The sequence below is a fragment of the Copadichromis virginalis genome, linkage group LG11, assembly GCF_057382275.1.
Source record: "Copadichromis virginalis isolate Kocher_CV1m ecotype Utaka linkage group LG11, C_Virginalis_male_GT1.1, whole genome shotgun sequence".
In the NCBI taxonomy this organism is placed as follows: domain Eukaryota; kingdom Metazoa; phylum Chordata; class Actinopteri; order Cichliformes; family Cichlidae; genus Copadichromis; species Copadichromis virginalis.
Window position 1 is genome coordinate 13,211,394 of NC_140628.1, and position 24,038 is coordinate 13,235,431.

The window sequence follows — 24,038 nt, forward strand, 5'->3', positions numbered from 1 at the left end:
TTTTTTTTTTTTGTTTTTTGGTTTTTTTAGAGCCACAAGCAGAATAAATAAGAGATTAAAATGAAAACATGAATGATAAACCTTTCTGTAAAATCATGCGTCTTTTTCTTCCAAGTTTTCTTGGATGATCTAATTAGGAAAAAAATCCTCAACGGTGACTTCGTAATGTTATTTTCAGCAGTTAAATATGTAGTCTGATTCAGTGTGAGTTAAAATGACCAAAAAACCGTGACAAACACACATTATGAAGGTTACAATTTTGCCATCATTCATCCAGATTAACTGTAAGGTCTGTATGTTACAGTAGAAAGCACCTTGTTGTTGTGATTTGGCACTGTAAGCCTAAACTGAATTCATGTGACGGATTGTTATTTAAATACAGTTTACCCAGCCTTTAAGTTAAAATAAACAGCATACATTAAAGCTTCTCTAAGGTCCTGCACTAAAGTAAATTCCTTCAATGTTAAAGTGTTAAACTGTTATTTCATCTTTGGATCCAGTTTGCATCTGCACATGAGCTCATCTCTCTTTTTTGTAAATAAAAGCTAATTTGAATGTGGGAAGGCGGGACAAAGGTTAAAATGGCATCCAGACACACATAACATGACACATTTGGTGACTCTACAAACTGTGCTATAAAATGTTTTATCTTAGCATGCACTTTATATTGCGACCCTGACAGAAAGACTGCAGACTTTTGTTTGTGGGTACACAGTTTTATATGCACCTGGCCCCGGTGAGCCACAAAGATTTACAAAACAGGTTCAATTAAAAAACTACAAACATTTAAGACTTTCTTGGGAAATCCATGCCTGACCTGTGTACAGGGTAGCTTTAGATCACATATGATATGGTGGTTTTGTAAGAAAAGAAAATACTACCAAAAAAGTGTTTTGATGTTTTGATGATGCAAGTTGTTTTTTGTAAAAACTTAATTAAAATTTCTATGTATTTCAGTGCTACAGTGCCTTTATTTACCCTCAGGATTCTTCGAATATGACAAGCTCAGTTCATTAACATGTCAGGATTTGTAATGAAAAGCCGTACAGTACGTGCTGAACTGATATTATTCGTCAAATGAAACTGGACTGTGTGAGTAATCAAATGAGCTGACGATGTCACTATAATACATACATCATAACTAGAATAAAGGTCTTTGGTTTACCTTTAGAATACTGTACAGACTTGACACTGGGTGAGCATGCAGATGGCTACGATATGTCTGGACTTTAGGGTGTAAATTATTTCAAAAACAGATCATTTTGGTCCAACTAGTCTGAATGAAAAGAGGAAACCCAAAGAGACAGGGGGCTTCATACCAGAGTATTCGAACATTTACACAGGACCTTTAGCAGCCACACTACAGACGTCTATGCTTCTGTTGACCTCAAGCAAAAACAAAAAACACTGACATGATGTTTTTGAACGTGCTAATTCTGGGTCTGACCTTGGCCTGACTGCACAGAAACACCCAGTATCTATCCACAATTCCTGACACTGACTGTAAAAATTTGTTAGTCACTTTGTTTGTTCCTTTACTATGGAGCTGCATATTTCCCTAATACAGAAATGATGCTAAAAATAGATTTAACCTTGATGAGAGCTTTTTAATCCTGCACACTTAACCATCCCTATAACTGAGGGAAAATGAATAATGGCTGTATGTGTCAGTGTTCAATATGAAACAGTCATTTGACGTCACAAAGGAGCGCCACTCCACGCAGGATCCAGTATTCTGGAGGAAGGGAGGTTTTCAGGTCTACAGCTGCGATGTAGTTTACATCTGTCCTGGTGGGCTTCTTGTAGATTGGACAGGAATAGAGGCGGGAGTCTTTTACACCTGCAACACAGAAAAGAAACACGGCATTTGCTGCAGAAAGTGGAAAGAGAAAAATCAAAAATGGCATTTTTCATGAAAACTAATGAGAGAGAGCAGCAGCTGCCAAACTGTGCCTTAATTGTGTTTCTAACTAGAATCATTTCAATTCAATGAAATATTTACATCAGTGCAGAGATGCCACTGGGACACCCAGCTGTGCTCAAAAGAAACATCTGTTTTTATGTAGTTAGGAATCAGCTCGAATTAGGAGAGCACGCTTATTACCCAGTACTCCCTCAGCACCATTTTATAGTTCTTTAGCCAGTCTGCTGCTTGTTTTGCTGTTAGTCTGCCAGTAGAATAGCAACAGCAGTGCTCCTTGCTCATGCATCAGCAGGGAAAAAACTAAAAATAATTTTCTCAGAGCAAACAAACAGGCTTGTTGTGTCTTTACAAATGACACTGTATGTGGACAAGGATGGAACTAATCCCTTTGCATGAGTGAAAATTAAGTAGAGCAGCTTTCCAACCTCTTGTACCTCATGCCTACACACGTGCACGGCACACACACCAAGCACTTGTCTACTGAAGCATCCCTTTAGCAGTCTCCTTTGCACTGACACACTCAAACGTAGCAGGCTGCCTTCGTATGGGAAATGCTGGGAGGGGACGTGGTGTAAACAAACTGCATTATGCGTATCATTGGATCATTAGTTCATTTCCCAGGAAGCCTTGCTCGCAGGCATCCATGGGGGTCTGTGTCTGTCTGAATATACGTTGGCCTTATCCAGAACAAACACTGTGCCACATACTGCTGGTAATCTATTCCCAGACAAAATAAATAACACTTATTCTGCTTGACATTTAAATGTTACATCCAAGGAGTGACTGTGTGGGATGCAAACATTGAGAAGACAGGTAGGATATAAAGCTGCTCCACCAAAAGATTTGTTTTTTTTATTTCCCCTCCACACTGTTCCTAAATAATATAACTCACCATTATTCTCAGCATACATCCTGATCACTGGCATCATCTCAAAGAGAACTTTGGGTTTGGAGTCAATAAGTTTGCAGTTGCGGCGGTCCCAGCCAGCTCCCTCCAGGTAAAGACCATAGACGTACACTCCCTCTGTGGGCGGCTGGTTGATGTCATCCTTCATCCACTTCGTCACCTCGTTGCACAGCACCATGCGGTCCAGGGCCCAACCCTTGTTCGCCCGAGTGATCTCCTGCGAGTACATGTGAATGGCACATAAATGACAGAAGTGACATTTTGAAATGGTTTTCCCACATGAAAATCAATTTTGATAAAAGGTCTGTAACAATAGGAACACCAAAATACACTACTGGGAGATAAGTGAACTCCATCACAAGAGTTGTTTTGTGAGATGATGTTGCAAAAGGAAAAAAAAATAACTCCAGTATGACAAATTAAGTGAAATGTGAGTATTTTATGGCCTCAGTCATTTTATTCTCATTTTCAAGTTTAAAAGAAGAAATCCTTAGTGGGCAAACTTGGGAGAGACAGAGACTGATAACAAATGACAAAGGCAGGCACATACCCATCTCAGATAAAACAAGCTAGCAACTTCAGGCACATTACACAGAATCAGAGAACAATGTAGGTAGTTTGTGATGCCTGTGGGATAATAAAAGTACATCTCCTGAGACGCTCAGTGGTAGGACTGAGGGCTATATTTGGTATCTATCAGTAGTCAAACAAATCTCTTCTTAGTAAAATACAGAAATCTACATCCTCAATATTTCCTTTATCCGGGTGAAAGATCCAGGCTCTTCAAAATATTCACTTGGAAGTAGAATCCTTTACTCAGTGCATACTGCAACTCTCAGGTCTACACTTCAGTTCATTTTCACTGTTACTGTATGTAATACGACTCCTGTTTACCACCAAATTCAGTTAAAAACACACTGATTTAAGCCACCAATCAAAGTATATGTTCAGCAAACTATTAGATTCAAACCCCCAAGATAAAAGTTCAGTAGCATGGAGGAATTGTTTACCTTACAATGGTAAATGGCCTGTATTTATATAGTGCTTTTACTAGTCCCTAAGGACCCCAAAGCGCTTTACATATCCAGTCATCCACCCATTCACACACACATTCACACACTGGTGATGGCAAGCTACATTGTAGCCACAGCCACCCTGGGGCGCACTGACAGAGGCGAGGCTGCCGGACACTGGCGCCACCGGGCCCTCTGACCACCACCAGTAGGCAACAGGTGAAGTGTCTTGCCCAAGGACACAACGACCGAGACTGTCCAAGCCGGGGCTCGAACCGGCAACCTTCCGATTACAAGGCGAACACCCAACTCTTGAGCCACGATCGCCCCAATCGTGGCTTGTATCATTACAAGAGCAATGATACAAGCTTGAGCCTGCACTCAATTATCTTCATATACATGAGCTCTTTAAATATTTGTTGTATTGCTCCTGTCCTGTTTCCCCTCCCTGAGCCTGGTTCTGCTGGAGGTGTCTTCTTGTTAAAAGGGAGTTTTGTCTCCCCACTGTCACCAATTGTTTTCTCAAAGATGGGTTGTCTGATTTTGGTTTTTTTTGTTTCTATATTATTGTAGGGTTTTTACCTTACAATGTGAAGCACCTTGAGGTGACTGTTGTTGTGATTTGGAGCTATATAAATACAATTGAATTGAATTAAACATTACAGCCTTTCAAAACTGATAAATCACTGGATTTGCTAAATAAATTATTTAACATTCAAAATCTCTTCAAGTTGTAGATCCCATCTGCTCTCACTTTTCCAGAAAACTTTAAACATACATTTGCTGTCATGTACTTGTGATGCAAAATTGGAACCACAGATGGCAGGAGTAAAGTACAGGTATAATACAGATGTTGTTCCCCCATAAAACTATTCCCACTTTCTGCCAATCTACCAGTATTGGCCAGATCAGAGCACACAAATGGCACCAATAGATAGAAATGGTCAGAGAGGAAGACTAGGAACGGCAATTTCATACAAAAATTGCCATTTACCATGCTTGTGCCTGCAGAATTCACAACAGGGATAGGATTTAAAGACAAATTCAGCATATTGTCTGAATGCAAAATGAATTTCATGCATTGTAAAAAAATAACTACTGCTACTTGCAGGTCCCTGTGTATGTGTTTGTGTCTGTGCATGTTTGCATGCGTGTGTAAATGTGGCTGTGTGCCTGCTTCTCCCTCTGCGTGCCATCTGGTCTTTTCCCTTGCTGTGGGTAAATGGTAGGTAGCCTGATGTCGTGCGTACCTGTCTCATGGCTGTCAGGAAGCCCTGCGGGTTGAAGAAACCTGTCATCCAGAAGCAGTTGGGTCTCCCTTCAAAGATCCAGGCCTGGAACTGACGGTTCCGCTCAAGCAGCTCCGTGAACCAGAACCCCAGGGTGCTGGAGGCCCACGATGACTGAAAACAACAAGGAGACAGACAAACAATAACATGAGCAAAAGAGTACAATAAAACGCTGAAACATGTCATCCAGGTGGCTCTGAGAAGAAAAGGGGAGATAAGACATGGATTATGAAACATGGTGTGGGCAAGTGAAAAAAAGAGACTTGACACAATGGAAAAAAAAATACAACAGAACACAATAGACTGGAGGCAAATGATTCAGAAAAAGGATAAAACTGCAGGTAAAAGAAGTCGGCATTGCAGCCAGGAATCCCATTCCAGTCTGAATTATTCTAACAATGCTGTGTTTGTGAATGCAGCCTGACTGTCAGCTAAATAATTCTAAAAAAACCAAAAAGCCCTAAAAAAAGTCCTAGCTTTTTATTGTTTGCTTTAGTATGGCATCAGAACAAAGTTTCTTATTTCCATTTCCTTTATCACTGAGATGGATTTGTGTGCTGTGTATACAATTATAACAATGAGTACATTAATAAAAAAGGAGCACGAACACGGCCCAAACGACAAACAAGTTAGAGTTTGGTCTGATAATGACAATGTCCCTTGAAAGAGCATCAATTATCCCGTGTGCTACAACTAAACCTCAAGGACACTAAATAACAAAGCTGATAGCACTAAAATCTGATCTGAGGTATTAATTTGTGCCTCTGGGCCATCTAGTACTCTGTATTGAATAGTTGTTAGAAGCTTTCACCGGAGATAAAATGATCACCTTTCATAGGACTGTTCAATATAACGATATATATCGGATGAAGATATAAAAACGTCTATAATTTCATTTTACGCTATCGTTTGTTTCGTGGTGTCGCAAAATAAACTGTTTACAGCAATATTTTTTCATCGTTTTGATGGTCACTGTAGTGGCTATATTCATTTCTTAAATTTCTCTCTTTCTCTTATATTTAATATAACCACACTACGGATGGACAAGCACCTGTTTGTATGCGTTGTCGTTAGCAACAACGACGGTAAAACCATCGCGTGTCCGCTTGTTTATTTTCCACATATAAAATTTTTTTTTTTTCCACAATAAAGCTCAAGATCCTATTGAGACTTTCCAAAATAAACTGAATCATGTGAAAGAGTATGCAGTGTTTATGGATGAGAAGCAAAAAAGAGCCGTCAGGTGCTAAAAAATAAACCTTAGACTCAAACGTTAGAACAGGCTTTTCCCCGCAGCACGCCGTGTAATAAATACTCACAAAAAAAAAAAAAAAACGGCGGCCGTTACAACTTATGTCTAAAAATGTATAGTTTCATGCATCGGTTAAAACACTGGACTGCAGGTACACGGTGCCCAGCTGGAAACACTTCAGGCAAGTTGAGCTGCCCGAGATTCACAGAATTTACAGAAAATGCTACATTCTTTTTACACATACAAATCTTTTTTACACACACACAAATTATTTTTACACATACAAATCCTGATTTACAAGTACACAACTCATTTACAAGTACAAAATATTTATGACCACAATTTGAGCCCATACATAAACTCACAGTGATTCTCTCAACTGACCTTCTTCCAGCGTGCAGGAATTCGTGCATCGTACATGCAGTCCAAGGCATCCCGCAGGTTCTCACTCATGATGATGGTTCCATCAATAGCCAGCTTCAGGTCTGTCAAGGTGTTTCGGACAAGAACTATGATCCTCTGCATCCGATCGACCTCCTGACGCAGAAAGATGTTCATAGGCTGGAAAGGACCCATCTTCTGAAGATGCTCTCTCACCTGGTTTTATTAAGGCAGAAAAGATTATATCAACAGAGATGTGTAAAAACACACCATCTCATTATGTGGAAATGTACCTGGGATCACTAAAGTTTAATATCTACTCTGGAAAAACTGTATTTAAAGTGGAGCTTTATGCTGCATTTTTCATGTTCGTAGCTACTACTGTTGTTAGTATTGGTGAATTCATGTTTGCTTCACTGAAAATGAAACAAATATAGGAATGAAGATATTCTGTATTTCTGACGGGCCTTTCTGCTCCACATGCAGGCTGTATTCATTTTAAAACATCTTTTAAAAAAAAACATTTTTTCCTATTTTGGAGGCCTTTATGCGCTGTGTGAAGAGACAGTCACGCAAGCAGCAGTGAAAGCGGCATTCGCGGGGTGAGTTGTGAGGTGACAGTTTTCCATGATGAGCTTTGCACCTCGCCTCAGAAAAGTCACACTCTCACCTCATTTTTTTCTTAGCGACAAAAAAAAAAAAAAAAAAGCGGCGACACAGCCACCAAAATAAAACAAGATCCAGCTGCATTCACACACACTCCTTTCTATTTCTGGTCTTCTTTACACTCTACTGTCAAAAACACTACACCCCACCTCTCCGTCTGCACCAGCCACAAGGAGCACACAGCACACAAGGTGAGTGGAGTGACATTGCACATGTTGCTTTGCACACTTCGCTCTGCAAAGCAAATACACATAGGCTTACTTCAAAAGGTACGTAGTCAGGAGGCAGTTTTTCCAGCATGTCGTCAGCCAGCCTGGACACTACAGATTCTCTGGTTTCTCCTCCGCCTGATGAGCTGTCTTTTGGCTGAATGCTGAGGATGGTATCCAGTACGTCCTTAGCCAGTTTACTCTGGAAGGTTATGTCTGCGTTTGGGTGCAGCCCAAACACCTCAGGAGTGTCGTAGGCTGGGAGACCCTGAGAAAGAGGAACAGTGATGGTTAGCGAGGTTGGTTGCATCACTGAGACAAATCTATTCAGACAGGGAATGTCCATGGTGCATTCTCTTTACTTTCACAGTAAGCACTGTGAAAGCGTCCCATGGAGCATCTTTTCATTCCTGCAATAGCGGAAACCTATCCTATACAATATGGAACGGTTGAACTACTACCTGCTTTTTGGTTTAATTTTGTTTTTTTCCCTGGTTTTCAAACTTCTACTTCATTGGACTGCAGTTTGTGTCACTGCTAAGCTCGTTGTTGGCTAAGTTGGAGGAACAAAAAGCAAGCATCTCCACTGGAACACGTGGAGTTACCAGCTGCTTCTTTTCACCCGTTAAAATGACTGTGGGGGGTGTGACACAGAGGGGATTCATACTAGTTCTAGTAAAAGGCCATTGGCCAGCTACTATAAAGTGAGTGCAGTGAAAAGATCACCCACAAGCTTCCCACAAACACAGCTAAATGTATTCACTGGGCACATTAAAGAGTCACTACTCTGTGGTGATGATTAGCTCTGCTTTCGGTGTTGCTGCATGTGAACATGGACAATGACGACAAGAAACTTGACAAGTTTAAAATCCTTTCTTTGTCTTTTTGTCAACAAATGTGTATGTGCTGAAATTTTTCTATCAGTCCTTCACAAAGAGAGGACAGACTGTCTATTCTCTCCAACTCGTAGCTGACTGCTGGCTCTTCTTCCCCACGCACTGCTGCGTTTGTACTGGTGCATCATCAGGAGTGGAAAGGCTCTGTCCCATCATTTTTCCCTCAAAGACACCACAGATGATTTTACCAGCGAATGCCATCACAGATAAAATGGATGAAACAATGTATTTGATAAGGAAATAACCATTTGGAAAAGTAAATGAATTAAAAGTGCTGATTAATAAATACATTTACATGTCTTGGTGACTGCAGCTGGAAACTGGGCAAAAGATATGTGTGTTTGTGTGTGTGTGGAATGCTAGCTACCAGCATTCATAATATAATAGTTACAATAGCAACAGTAACCAGGGGGGTGGGGCTTAAATGACAGAACAAAGACAGGCTACCATGATGTCACATGCCAGGCCACCATGATGTCACATGCCAGGCCATAAAAATCTATAAATAGGGGTGCCTCGACACACAGTTGTAGAATTCCCTTGCAGGTGAATTTAAGCTAGCGATTGAATTGTGTTTTCAGATGAAAGCGCTTATAACCTTCTCCCAAAGTAGAGTGAGTACTCTTCCTCCACCCAAACCTAAAATGTATATTTCTAAATACAGGGAAGCAATTGTATTAGAAAATAAATATAAAAATGAACACAGGACCATGGTGCCAAGAACAGTTAAGGCCCCATCTCATCGCGAAATGTGCCCACAGAGGCCAGAAGGCGAAAAACCTGAACACACATTCAGGAAAAAAACAGAACACACAGGCATGAAGAAAGTCATGGCTCAACCTGCTTGTGTGGATACACGCAAAAGGGACAAGCAGCTCCTTGAGAAATCTGGACTTGTCCCCTTTTATTTACAGAAAAACGATTACGGAATCGTTCCAGGCTACCTGCGTAGAAGAAAGGCAGAGAAAGAAAAGGCTAAGCAGGACAATGATGCCTGGTTAACAAAACAACAGGAAACAGTTAAACCACTGGCCGAACAGGAGAAACAAAACATTCTCCAGGGCCTAAAGAGGAGGTTTAATGAGCTAAACTTTGAATATCAATCCCTCCCTTTTACTATCTCCCCTTCACAGCACAAAAAATACAATTACAAAATGTTTCTCGAAGAGGCAATGAGTCAAGTTGAAAAAGACATTGCCCTTTTTGAGGAACATAAATACATTTACGTAGGCAGGGAAGATGCATCTGACGAACAACAGTTACAGCGGACTCCACTGCCACCCATTAGACCGAAAAAGACAAAGTTGACACCCGCTCCTCAAGTCACACAACCAACGAAAAAGGAAACTTTCTCGACCGACAACCTACCACCTTTTCGTAGGATGTGTGTTCCACCTATATCCAGAAGTGGAAAGCAACCTATTCCCATGACTGAGAACCTTCACAGACAACCTATTCCCACCCAACTAGTTATAATTCCACGACCTAGTCCTGTCCCTCTGCCACCTATTTGTAAAAAAGCTGAATCTACACCCCGACCACCTGTAAGACCTCCAATGAAACGAGGTGTAACACCCATCCTTCCACCCATTTCCACCAAAAAGCTGTAGTGCTGTACCGTTAGAGTAGTTTTTTAACTACCTAACCCCCAACCGGTCTTGACAGAAGCCGCACCATCTGAGCCTGGTTCTGTCGAAGGTTTCTTCTTTTTAAGACAAAGGAGTTTTTCCTTCCCACCGTCGCCCAGTGCTTGCTCAGATGGGATCATTTGATTGTTGGGTTTTCTTAAACATAAATTGGCCTATTGAAAAAATGTAGTGTTTCTTACTACATTTTATTTTCAATAGACCAATTTATGTTCAAAAAAAAAAAAAATTACAGCAGAAAAGAAAGCATGGGAGACATCTGATGCATTTCATTGCTTTTTAAAAAATAATTTATAATTTATCTGGAACAAATAAAAGAAAGTAAAAATAATCTTTTGTGGATTCTTTTTCTTCAATAAGTAGTAGAATAGGCAGTTCTTTATACATAAAGCATAGTGTTTTGTTAAAAAATAAAGTGGCACAGCGGCACTGTGGTAAAGGCCTGTGTTTTTTACCATCAGCGTGACAGCACCGTGCCGCCTTTGCAGTTTTAAGGCCCAGGGAAACAAGCCTGCCAGCGCTCTGTAGCGGCTGTGACCGCTGCCGATAAGGAAAGGCTGCTCTTCATAGAGGACTCAAGCTCGGGGAAACGTTTTCTGGTCGACTCTGGCTCCCAGAAGAGCCTCTGGAACTCTTGTGTCGTCTTTACAATGGTATATTATTTAATCTCAAAAAATTTTTTAAAAATTAAAAAAAATTGGAGATTTCCCGCATCACATAACATGTGCAGGTACACTGGTACAGCACATGTGAGCGAAATTCTTATGTGTGTGCAACAGAGGTGTGCAAAATACAATAACATAAGAACAAGCAAAATATACGAATGGGTAAATCTGAGAATTATAAGAATAAATATATGTACAAATATAAGAGTGTATGTTAGGGCTGTTCGATATAACGATATATATCAAATGACGATATAACAATGTCTATCGTTTCCTATTACGCTATCGTTTGTTTCGTGATGTCGTAAAATAAACTGTTTACAGCAGTATTTTTCATCGTTTTGACGGTCACCTTAGTGGCTATATTAATTTCTTAAAGTTCTCTCTTTCTCTTATATTTAATATAACCACACTATGGGCGGGCAAGTGCCTGTTTTTACGTGTTTTCGTTAGCAACAATGACGGTAAAACCATCGCGTGGTTCCGCTGTACGCTTGTTTGTTTTCCACGTAAACCTTTCACAATAAAGCTCAAGATCCTGTTGAGACTTTTCAAAACAAACTGAATCACATGAGAGAGTATGCAGAGTTTACAGATGAGAAGCAAACAAAGAGCCGTCAGACTCAAACTATATGTATACACCTGCCCGCCTTCGTAAACAACTAAATGCTATGTTGCCCTATCATTTTTTGATTGGTCCACATGGTATATTTTTTCACCAATAGGAAAGGCTGGGGGAGTTGGGAGGGGGACTGAGTGCTTTCTAGTGTTTTTCCTTATAAAAACCGTTTCTTCCCGCAGTAAATATAAACAACGATAGTATTCAGGAAGAAAACCTGCATATATTATACTGAACATAAAGTTGTTTGCAAAACTTGTGCATAATTTTTACAAATGTACAACTTCTATTCGCATTTCAAGTTATGAAAACAATTCCTTAAACATGTTTGTGGCTTTTACAGTAAAAATGACAAGTATTTTCTACTCGGATTTTGAATTTTTTTTGTCTGAATTTAGATCTATTGTGCAAATATAGTATAAATGAAAAATTAACTCAAATTTCAGATATTTGAGGTTGTGCCAAAAAAAAAAAAGAAGAAGATTTTTTTAAAGGTGAAATATAGAGGTAAAATCAAAAGTAGTCAAAAACGGCCAATTATACTCTGGACCCCAGAGGGTTACTAAATACATTTACATGTCTTGGTGACTGCAGCTGGAACCTTGGCAAAAAGTGTATGTGTGTGTGTGGAATGCTAGCTACCAGCATTCATAATATAATAGTTACAATAGCAACAGTAACCAGGGGGGTGGGGCTTAAATGACAGAACAAAGACAGGCTACCATGATGTCACATGCCAGGCCACCATGATGTCACATGCCAGGCCATAAAAATCTATAAATAGGGGTGCCTCGACACACAGTTGTAGAATTCCCTTGCAGGTGAATTTAAGCTAGCGATTGAATTGTGTTTTCAGATGAAAGCGCTTATAACCTTCTCCCAAAGTAGAGTGAGTACTCTTCCTCCACCCAAACCTAAAATGTATATTTCTAAATACAGGGAAGCAATTGTATTAGAAAATAAATATAAAAATGAACACAGGACCATGGTGCCAAGAACAGTTAAGGCCCCATCTCATCGCGAAATGTGCCCACAGAGGCCAGAAGGCGAAAAACCTGAACACACATTCAGGAAAAAAACAGAACACACAGGCATGAAGAAAGTCATGGCTCAACCTGCTTGTGTGGATACACGCAAAAGGGACAAGCAGCTCCTTGAGAAATCTGGACTTGTCCCCTTTTATTTACAGAAAAACGATTACGGAATCGTTCCAGGCTACCTGCGTAGAAGAAAGGCAGAGAAAGAAAAGGCTAAGCAGGACAATGATGCCTGGTTAACAAAACAACAGGAAACAGTTAAACCACTGGCCGAACAGGAGAAACAAAACATTCTCCAGGGCCTAAAGAGGAGGTTTAATGAGCTAAACTTTGAATATCAATCCCTCCCTTTTACTATCTCCCCTTCACAGCACAAAAAATACAATTACAAAATGTTTCTCGAAGAGGCAATGAGTCAAGTTGAAAAAGACATTGCCCTTTTTGAGGAACATAAATACATTTACGTAGGCAGGGAAGATGCATCTGACGAACAACAGTTACAGCGGACTCCACTGCCACCCATTAGACCGAAAAAGACAAAGTTGACACCCGCTCCTCAAGTCACACAACCAACGAAAAAGGAAACTTTCTCGACCGACAACCTACCACCTTTTCGTAGGATGTGTGTTCCACCTATATCCAGAAGTGGAAAGCAACCTATTCCCATGACTGAGAACCTTCACAGACAACCTATTCCCACCCAACTAGTTATAATTCCACGACCTAGTCCTGTCCCTCTGCCACCTATTTGTAAAAAAGCTGAATCTACACCCCGACCACCTGTAAGACCTCCAATGAAACGAGGTGTAACACCCATCCTTCCACCCATTTCCACCAAAAAGCTGTAGTGCTGTACCGTTAGAGTAGTTTTTTAACTACCTAACCCCCAACCGGTCTTGACAGAAGCCGCACCATCTGAGCCTGGTTCTGTCGAAGGTTTCTTCTTTTTAAGACAAAGGAGTTTTTCCTTCCCACCGTCGCCCAGTGCTTGCTCAGATGGGATCATTTGATTGTTGGGTTTTCTTAAACATAAATTGGCCTATTGAAAAAATGTAGTGTTTCTTACTACATTTTATTTTCAATAGACCAATTTATGTTCAAAAAAAAAAAAAATTACAGCAGAAAAGAAAGCATGGGAGACATCTGATGCATTTCATTGCTTTTTAAAAAATAATTTATAATTTATCTGGAACAAATAAAAGAAAGTAAAAATAATCTTTTGTGGATTCTTTTTCTTCAATAAGTAGTAGAATAGGCAGTTCTTTATACATAAAGCATAGTGTTTTGTTAAAAAATAAAGTGGCACAGCGGCACTGTGGTAAAGGCCTGTGTTTTTTACCATCAGCGTGACAGCACCGTGCCGCCTTTGCAGTTTTAAGGCCCAGGGAAACAAGCCTGCCAGCGCTCTGTAGCGGCTGTGACCGCTGCCGATAAGGAAAGGCTGCTCTTCATAGAGGACTCAAGCTCGGGGAAACGTTTTCTGGTCGACTCTGGCTCCCAGAAGAGCCTCTGGAACTCTTGTGTCGTCTTTACAATGGTATATTATTTAATCTCAAAAAATTTTTTAAAAATTAAAAAAAATTGGAGATTTCCCGCATCACATAACATGTGCAGGTACACTGGTACAGCACATGTGAGCGAAATTCTTATGTGTGTGCAACAGAGGTGTGCAAAATACAATAACATAAGAACAAGCAAAATATACGAATGGGTAAATCTGAGAATTATAAGAATAAATATATGTACAAATATAAGAGTGTATGTTAGGGCTGTTCGATATAACGATATATATCAAATGACGATATAACAATGTCTATCGTTTCCTATTACGCTATCGTTTGTTTCGTGATGTCGTAAAATAAACTGTTTACAGCAGTATTTTTCATCGTTTTGACGGTCACCTTAGTGGCTATATTAATTTCTTAAAGTTCTCTCTTTCTCTTATATTTAATATAACCACACTATGGGCGGGCAAGTGCCTGTTTTTACGTGTTTTCGTTAGCAACAATGACGGTAAAACCATCGCGTGGTTCCGCTGTACGCTTGTTTGTTTTCCACGTAAACCTTTCACAATAAAGCTCAAGATCCTGTTGAGACTTTTCAAAACAAACTGAATCACATGAGAGAGTATGCAGAGTTTACAGATGAGAAGCAAACAAAGAGCCGTCAGACTCAAACTATATGTATACACCTGCCCGCCTTCGTAAACAACTAAATGCTATGTTGCCCTATCATTTTTTGATTGGTCCACATGGTATATTTTTTCACCAATAGGAAAGGCTGGGGGAGTTGGGAGGGGGACTGAGTGCTTTCTAGTGTTTTTCCTTATAAAAACCGTTTCTTCCCGCAGTAAATATAAACAACGATAGTATTCAGGAAGAAAACCTGCATATATTATACTGAACATAAAGTTGTTTGCAAAACTTGTGCATAATTTTTACAAATGTACAACTTCTATTCGCATTTCAAGTTATGAAAACAATTCCTTAAACATGTTTGTGGCTTTTACAGTAAAAATGACAAGTATTTTCTACTCGGATTTTGAATTTTTTTTGTCTGAATTTAGATCTATTGTGCAAATATAGTATAAATGAAAAATTAACTCAAATTTCAGATATTTGAGGTTGTGCCAAAAAAAAAAAAGAAGAAGATTTTTTTAAAGGTGAAATATAGAGGTAAAATCAAAAGTAGTCAAAAACGGCCAATTATACTCTGGACCCCAGAGGGTTACTAAATACATTTACATGTCTTGGTGACTGCAGCTGGAACCTTGGCAAAAAGTGTATGTGTGTGTGTGGAATGCTAGCTACCAGCATTCATAATATAATAGTTACAATAGCAACAGTAACCAGGGGGGTGGGGCTTAAATGACAGAACAAAGACAGGCTACCATGATGTCACATGCCAGGCCACCATGATGTCACATGCCAGGCCATAAAAATCTATAAATAGGGGTGCCTCGACACACAGTTGTAGAATTCCCTTGCAGGTGAATTTAAGCTAGCGATTGAATTGTGTTTTCAGATGAAAGCGCTTATAACCTTCTCCCAAAGTAGAGTGAGTACTCTTCCTCCACCCAAACCTAAAATGTATATTTCTAAATACAGGGAAGCAATTGTATTAGAAAATAAATATAAAAATGAACACAGGACCATGGTGCCAAGAACAGTTAAGGCCCCATCTCATCGCGAAATGTGCCCACAGAGGCCAGAAGGCGAAAAACCTGAACACACATTCAGGAAAAAAACAGAACACACAGGCATGAAGAAAGTCATGGCTCAACCTGCTTGTGTGGATACACGCAAAAGGGACAAGCAGCTCCTTGAGAAATCTGGACTTGTCCCCTTTTATTTACAGAAAAACGATTACGGAATCGTTCCAGGCTACCTGCGTAGAAGAAAGGCAGAGAAAGAAAAGGCTAAGCAGGACAATGATGCCTGGTTAACAAAACAACAGGAAACAGTTAAACCACTGGCCGAACAGGAGAAACAAAACATTCTCCAGGGCCTAAAGAGGAGGTTTAATGAGCTAAACTTTGAATATCAATCCCTCCCTTTTACTATCTCCCCTTCACAGCACAAAAAATACAATTACAAAATGTTTCTCGAAGAGGCAATGAGTCAAGTTGAAAAAGACATTGCCCTTTTTGAGGAACATAAATACATTTACGTAGGCAGGGAAGATGCATCTGACGAACAACAGTTACAGCGGACTCCACTGCCACCCATTAGACCGAAAAAGACAAAGTTGACACCCGCTCCTCAAGTCACACAACCAACGAAAAAGGAAACTTTCTCGACCGACAACCTACCACCTTTTCGTAGGATGTGTGTTCCACCTATATCCAGAAGTGGAAAGCAACCTATTCCCATGACTGAGAACCTTCACAGACAACCTATTCCCACCCAACTAGTTATAATTCCACGACCTAGTCCTGTCCCTCTGCCACCTATTTGTAAAAAAGCTGAATCTACACCCCGACCACCTGTAAGACCTCCAATGAAACGAGGTGTAACACCCATCCTTCCACCCATTTCCACCAAAAAGCTGTAGTGCTGTACCGTTAGAGTAGTTTTTTAACTACCTAACCCCCAACCGGTCTTGACAGAAGCCGCACCATCTGAGCCTGGTTCTGTCGAAGGTTTCTTCTTTTTAAGACAAAGGAGTTTTTCCTTCCCACCGTCGCCCAGTGCTTGCTCAGATGGGATCATTTGATTGTTGGGTTTTCTTAAACATAAATTGGCCTATTGAAAAAATGTAGTGTTTCTTACTACATTTTATTTTCAATAGACCAATTTATGTTCAAAAAAAAAAAAAAATTACAGCAGAAAAGAAAGCATGGGAGACATCTGATGCATTTCATTGCTTTTTAAAAAATAATTTATAATTTATCTGGAACAAATAAAAGAAAGTAAAAATAATCTTTTGTGGATTCTTTTTCTTCAATAAGTAGTAGAATAGGCAGTTCTTTATACATAAAGCATAGTGTTTTGTTAAAAAATAAAGTGGCACAGCGGCACTGTGGTAAAGGCCTGTGTTTTTTACCATCAGCGTGACAGCACCGTGCCGCCTTTGCAGTTTTAAGGCCCAGGGAAACAAGCCTGCCAGCGCTCTGTAGCGGCTGTGACCGCTGCCGATAAGGAAAGGCTGCTCTTCATAGAGGACTCAAGCTCGGGGAAACGTTTTCTGGTCGACTCTGGCTCCCAGAAGAGCCTCTGGAACTCTTGTGTCGTCTTTACAATGGTATATTATTTAATCTCAAAAAAAATTTTAAAAATTAAAAAAAATTGGAGATTTCCCGCATCACATAACATGTGCAGGTACACTGGTACAGCACATGTGAGCGAAATTCTTATGTGTGTGCAACAGAGGTGTGCAAAATACAATAACATAAGAACAAGCAAAATATACGAATGGGTAAATCTGAGAATTATAAGAATAAATATATGTACAAATATAAGAGTGTATGTTAGGGCTGTTCGATATAACGATATATATCAAATGACGATATAACAATGTCTATCGTTTCCTATTACGCTATCGTTTGTTTCGTGATGTCGTAAAATAAACTGTTTACAGCAGTATTTTTCATCGTTTTGACGGTCACCTTAGTGGCTATATTAATTTCTTAAAGTTCTCTCTTTCTCTTATATTTAATATAACCACACTATGGGCGGGCAAGTGCCTGTTTTTACGTGTTTTCGTTAGCAACAATGACGGTAAAACCATCGCGTGGTTCCGCTGTACGCTTGTTTGTTTTCCACGTAAACCTTTCACAATAAAGCTCAAGATCCTGTTGAGACTTTTCAAAACAAACTGAATCACATGAGAGAGTATGCAGAGTTTACAGATGAGAAGCAAACAAAGAGCCGTCAGACTCAAACTATATGTATACACCTGCCCGCCTTCGTAAACAACTAAATGCTATGTTGCCCTATCATTTTTTGATTGGTCCACATGGTATATTTTTTCACCAATAGGAAAGGCTGGGGGAGTTGGGAGGGGGACTGAGTGCTTTCTAGTGTTTTTCCTTATAAAAACCGTTTCTTCCCGCAGTAAATATAAACAACGATAGTATTCAGGAAGAAAACCTGCATATATTATACTGAACATAAAGTTGTTTGCAAAACTTGTGCATAATTTTTACAAATGTACAACTTCTATTCGCATTTCAAGTTATGAAAACAATTCCTTAAACATGTTTGTGGCTTTTACAGTAAAAATGACAAGTATTTTCTACTCGGATTTTGAATTTTTTTTGTCTGAATTTAGATCTATTGTGCAAATATAGTATAAATGAAAAATTAACTCAAATTTCAGATATTTGAGGTTGTGCCAAAAAAAAAAAAGAAGAAGATTTTTTTAAAGGTGAAATATAGAGGTAAAATCAAAAGTAGTCAAAAACGGCCAATTATACTCTGGACCCCAGAGGGTTACTAAATACATTTACATGTCTTGGTGACTGCAGCTGGAACCTTGGCAAAAAGTGTATGTGTGTGTGTGGAATGCTAGCTACCAGCATTCATAATATAATAGTTACAATAGCAACAGTAACCAGGGGGGTGGGGCTTAAATGACAGAACAAAGACAGGCTACCATGATGTCACATGCCAGGCCACCATGATGTCACATGCCAGGCCATAAAAATCTATAAATAGGGGTGCCTCGACACACAGTTGTAGAATTCCCTTGCAGGTGATTTTAAGCTAGCGATTGAATTGTGTTTTCAGATGAAAGCGCTTATAACCTTCTCCCAAAGTAGAGTGAGTACTCTTCCTCCACCCAAACCTAAAATGTATATTTCTAAATACAGGGAAGCAATTGTATTAGAAAATAAATATAAAAATGAACACAGGACCATGGTGCCAAGAACAGTTAAGGCCCCATCTCATCGCGAAATGTGCCCACAGAGGCCAGAAGGCGAAAAACCTGAACACACATTCAGGAAAAAAACAGAACACACAGGCATGAAGAAAGTCATGGCTCAACCTGCTTGTGTGGATACACGCAAAAGGGACAAGCAGCTCCTTGAGAAATCTGGACTTGTCCCCTTTTATTTACAGAAAAACGATTACGGAATCGTTCCAGGCTACCTGCGTAGAAGAAAGGCAGAGAAAGAAAAGGCTAAGCAGGACAATGATGCCTGGTTAACAAAACAACAGGAAACAGTTAAACCACTGGCCGAACAGGAGAAACAAAACATTCTCCAGGGCCTAAAGAGGAGGTTTAATGAGCTAAACTTTGAATATCAATCCCTCCCTTTTACTATCTCCCCTTCACAGCACAAAAAATACAATTACAAAATGTTTCTCGAAGAGGCAATGAGTCAAGTTGAAAAAGACATTGCCCTTTTTGAGGAACATAAATACATTTACGTAGGCAGGGAAGATGCATCTGACGAACAACAGTTACAGCGGACTCCACTGCCACCCATTAGACCGAAAAAGACAAAGTTGACACCCGCTCCTCAAGTCACACAACCAACGAAAAAGGAAACTTTCTCGACCGACAACCTACCACCTTTTCGTAGGATGTGTGTTCCACCTATATCCAGAAGTGGAAAGCAACCTATTCCCATGACTGAGAACCTTCACAGACAACCTATTCCCACCCAACTAGTTATAATTCCACGACCTAGTCCTGTCCCTCTGCCACCTATTTGTAAAAAAGCTGAATCTACACCCCGACCACCTGTAAGACCTCCAATGAAACGAGGTGTAACACCCATCCTTCCACCCATTTCCACCAAAAAGCTGTAGTGCTGTACCGTTAGAGTAGTTTTTTAACTACCTAACCCCCAACCGGTCTTGACAGAAGCCGCACCATCTGAGCCTGGTTCTGTCGAAGGTTTCTTCTTTTTAAGACAAAGGAGTTTTTCCTTCCCACCGTCGCCCAGTGCTTGCTCAGATGGGATCATTTGATTGTTGGGTTTTCTTAAACATAAATTGGCCTATTGAAAAAATGTAGTGTTTCTTACTACATTTTATTTTCAATAGACCAATTTATGTTCAAAAAAAAAAAAAATTACAGCAGAAAAGAAAGCATGGGAGACATCTGATGCATTTCATTGCTTTTTAAAAAATAATTTATAATTTATCTGGAACAAATAAAAGAAAGTAAAAATAATCTTTTGTGGATTCTTTTTCTTCAATAAGTAGTAGAATAGGCAGTTCTTTATACATAAAGCATAGTGTTTTGTTAAAAAATAAAGTGGCACAGCGGCACTGTGGTAAAGGCCTGTGTTTTTTACCATCAGCGTGACAGCACCGTGCCGCCTTTGCAGTTTTAAGGCCCAGGGAAACAAGCCTGCCAGCGCTCTGTAGCGGCTGTGACCGCTGCCGATAAGGAAAGGCTGCTCTTCATAGAGGACTCAAGCTCGGGGAAACGTTTTCTGGTCGACTCTGGCTCCCAGAAGAGCCTCTGGAACTCTTGTGTCGTCTTTACAATGGTATATTATTTAATCTCAAAAAAAATTTTAAAAATTAAAAAAAATTGGAGATTTCCCGCATCACATAACATGTGCAGGTACACTGGTACAGCACATGTGAGCGAAATTCTTATGTGTGTGCAACAGAGGTGTGCAAAATACAATAACATAAGAACAAGCAAAATATACGAATGGGTAAATCTGAGAATTATAAGAATAAATATATGTACAAATATAAGAGTGTATGTTAGGGCTGTTCGATATAACGATATATATCAAATGACGATATAACAATGTCTATCGTTTCCTATTACGCTATCGTTTGTTTCGTGATGTCGTAAAATAAACTGTTTACAGCAGTATTTTTCATCGTTTTGACGGTCACCTTAGTGGCTATATTAATTTCTTAAAGTTCTCTCTTTCTCTTATATTTAATATAACCACACTATGGGCGGGCAAGTGCCTGTTTTTACGTGTTTTCGTTAGCAACAATGACGGTAAAACCATCGCGTGGTTCCGCTGTACGCTTGTTTGTTTTCCACGTAAACCTTTCACAATAAAGCTCAAGATCCTGTTGAGACTTTTCAAAACAAACTGAATCACATGAGAGAGTATGCAGAGTTTACAGATGAGAAGCAAACAAAGAGCCGTCAGACTCAAACTATATGTATACACCTGCCCGCCTTCGTAAACAACTAAATGCTATGTTGCCCTATCATTTTTTGATTGGTCCACATGGTATATTTTTTCACCAATAGGAAAGGCTGGGGGAGTTGGGAGGGGGACTGAGTGCTTTCTAGTGTTTTTCCTTATAAAAACCGTTTCTTCCCGCAGTAAATATAAACAACGATAGTATTCAGGAAGAAAACCTGCATATATTATACTGAACATAAAGTTGTTTGCAAAACTTGTGCATAATTTTTACAAATGTACAACTTCTATTCGCATTTCAAGTTATGAAAACAATTCCTTAAACATGTTTGTGGCTTTTACAGTAAAAATGACAAGTATTTTCTACTCGGATTTTGAATTTTTTTTGTCTGAATTTAGATCTATTGTGCAAATATAGTATAAATGAAAAATTAACTCAAATTTCAGATATTTGAGGTTGTGCCAAAAAAAAAAAAGAAGAAGATTTTTTTAAAGGTGAAATATAGAGGTAAAATCAAAAGTAGTCAAAAACGGCCAATTATACTCTGGACCCCAGAGGGTTACTAAATACATTTACATGTCTTGGTGACTGCAGCTGGAACCTTGGCAAAAAGTGTATGTGTGTGTGTGGAATGCTAGCTACCAGCATTCATAATATAATAGTTACAATAGCAACAGTAACCAGGGGGGTGGGGCTTAAATGACAGAACAAAGACAGGCTACCATGATGTCACATGCCAGGCCACCATGATGTCACATGCCAGGCCATAAAAATCTATAAATAGGGGTGCCTCGACACACAGTTGTAGAATTCCCTTGCAGGTGAATTTAAGCTAGCGATTGAATTGTGTTTTCAGATGAAAGCGCTTATAACCTTCTCCCAAAGTAGAGTGAGTACTCTTCCTCCACCCAAACCTAAAATGTATATTTCTAAATACAGGGAAGCAATTGTATTAGAAAATAAATATAAAAATGAACACAGGACCATGGTGCCAAGAACAGTTAAGGCCCCATCTCATCGCGAAATGTGCCCACAGAGGCCAGAAGGCGAAAAACCTGAACACACATTCAGGAAAAAAACAGAACACACAGGCATGAAGAAAGTCATGGCTCAACCTGCTTGTGTGGATACACGCAAAAGGGACAAGCAGCTCCTTGAGAAATCTGGACTTGTCCCCTTTTATTTACAGAAAAACGATTACGGAATCGTTCCAGGCTACCTGCGTAGAAGAAAGGCAGAGAAAGAAAAGGCTAAGCAGGACAATGATGCCTGGTTAACAAAACAACAGGAAACAGTTAAACCACTGGCCGAACAGGAGAAACAAAACATTCTCCAGGGCCTAAAGAGGAGGTTTAATGAGCTAAACTTTGAATATCAATCCCTCCCTTTTACTATCTCCCCTTCACAGCACAAAAAATACAATTACAAAATGTTTCTCGAAGAGGCAATGAGTCAAGTTGAAAAAGACATTGCCCTTTTTGAGGAACATAAATACATTTACGTAGGCAGGGAAGATGCATCTGACGAACAACAGTTACAGCGGACTCCACTGCCACCCATTAGACCGAAAAAGACAAAGTTGACACCCGCTCCTCAAGTCACACAACCAACGAAAAAGGAAACTTTCTCGACCGACAACCTACCACCTTTTCGTAGGATGTGTGTTCCACCTATATCCAGAAGTGGAAAGCAACCTATTCCCATGACTGAGAACCTTCACAGACAACCTATTCCCACCCAACTAGTTATAATTCCACGACCTAGTCCTGTCCCTCTGCCACCTATTTGTAAAAAAGCTGAATCTACACCCCGACCACCTGTAAGACCTCCAATGAAACGAGGTGTAACACCCATCCTTCCACCCATTTCCACCAAAAAGCTGTAGTGCTGTACCGTTAGAGTAGTTTTTTAACTACCTAACCCCCAACCGGTCTTGACAGAAGCCGCACCATCTGAGCCTGGTTCTGTCGAAGGTTTCTTCTTTTTAAGACAAAGGAGTTTTTCCTTCCCACCGTCGCCCAGTGCTTGCTCAGATGGGATCATTTGATTGTTGGGTTTTCTTAAACATAAATTGGCCTATTGAAAAAATGTAGTGTTTCTTACTACATTTTATTTTCAATAGACCAATTTATGTTCAAAAAAAAAATAATTACAGCAGAAAAGAAAGCATGGGAGACATCTGATGCATTTCATTGCTTTTTAAAAAATAATTTATAATTTATCTGGAACAAATAAAAGAAAGTAAAAATAATCTTTTGTGGATTCTTTTTCTTCAATAAGTAGTAGAATAGGCAGTTCTTTATACATAAAGCATAGTGTTTTGTTAAAAAATAAAGTGGCACAGCGGCACTGTGGTAAAGGCCTGTGTTTTTTACCATCAGCGTGACAGCACCGTGCCGCCTTTGCAGTTTTAAGGCCCAGGGAAACAAGCCTGCCAGCGCTCTGTAGCGGCTGTGACCGCTGCCGATAAGGAAAGGCTGCTCTTCATAGAGGACTCAAGCTCGGGGAAACGTTTTCTGGTCGACTCTGGCTCCCAGAAGAGCCTCTGGAACTCTTGTGTCGTCTTTACAATGGTATATTATTTAATCTCAAAAAAATTTTTAAAAATTAAAAAAAATTGGAGATTTCCCGCATCACATAACATGTGCAGGTACACTGGTACAGCACATGTGAGCGAAATTCTTATGTGTGTGCAACAGAGGTGTGCAAAATACAATAACATAAGAACAAGCAAAATATACGAATGGGTAAATCTGAGAATTATAAGAATAAATATATGTACAAATATAAGAGTGTATGTTAGGGCTGTTCGATATAACGATATATATCAAATGACGATATAACAATGTCTATCGTTTCCTATTACGCTATCGTTTGTTTCGTGATGTCGTAAAATAAACTGTTTACAGCAGTATTTTTCATCGTTTTGACGGTCACCTTAGTGGCTATATTAAT

General features: G+C 39.6%; 1 protein-coding gene across 1 annotated transcript in view; it reads right to left on the bottom strand.

Annotated features, from left to right (window-relative positions):
- Nucleotides 1-39: 39 nt before the first annotated feature.
- dnah5 (dynein, axonemal, heavy chain 5) overlaps nt 40-24,038 on the bottom strand; it is a 124,636-nt gene continuing 100,637 nt past the window's right edge. The window contains exons 80-84 of the mRNA XM_085473199.1: nt 7,694-7,909; nt 6,770-6,982; nt 5,095-5,247; nt 2,817-3,048; nt 40-1,840 (exon numbers count right to left, since the gene is read on the bottom strand). Coding sequence (XP_085329325.1) covers nt 1,689-1,840; nt 2,817-3,048; nt 5,095-5,247; nt 6,770-6,982; nt 7,694-7,909 — 966 coding nt within the window. The 3' untranslated portion in view covers nt 40-1,688. The remainder of the gene's footprint in view (nt 1,841-2,816; nt 3,049-5,094; nt 5,248-6,769; nt 6,983-7,693; nt 7,910-24,038) is intronic.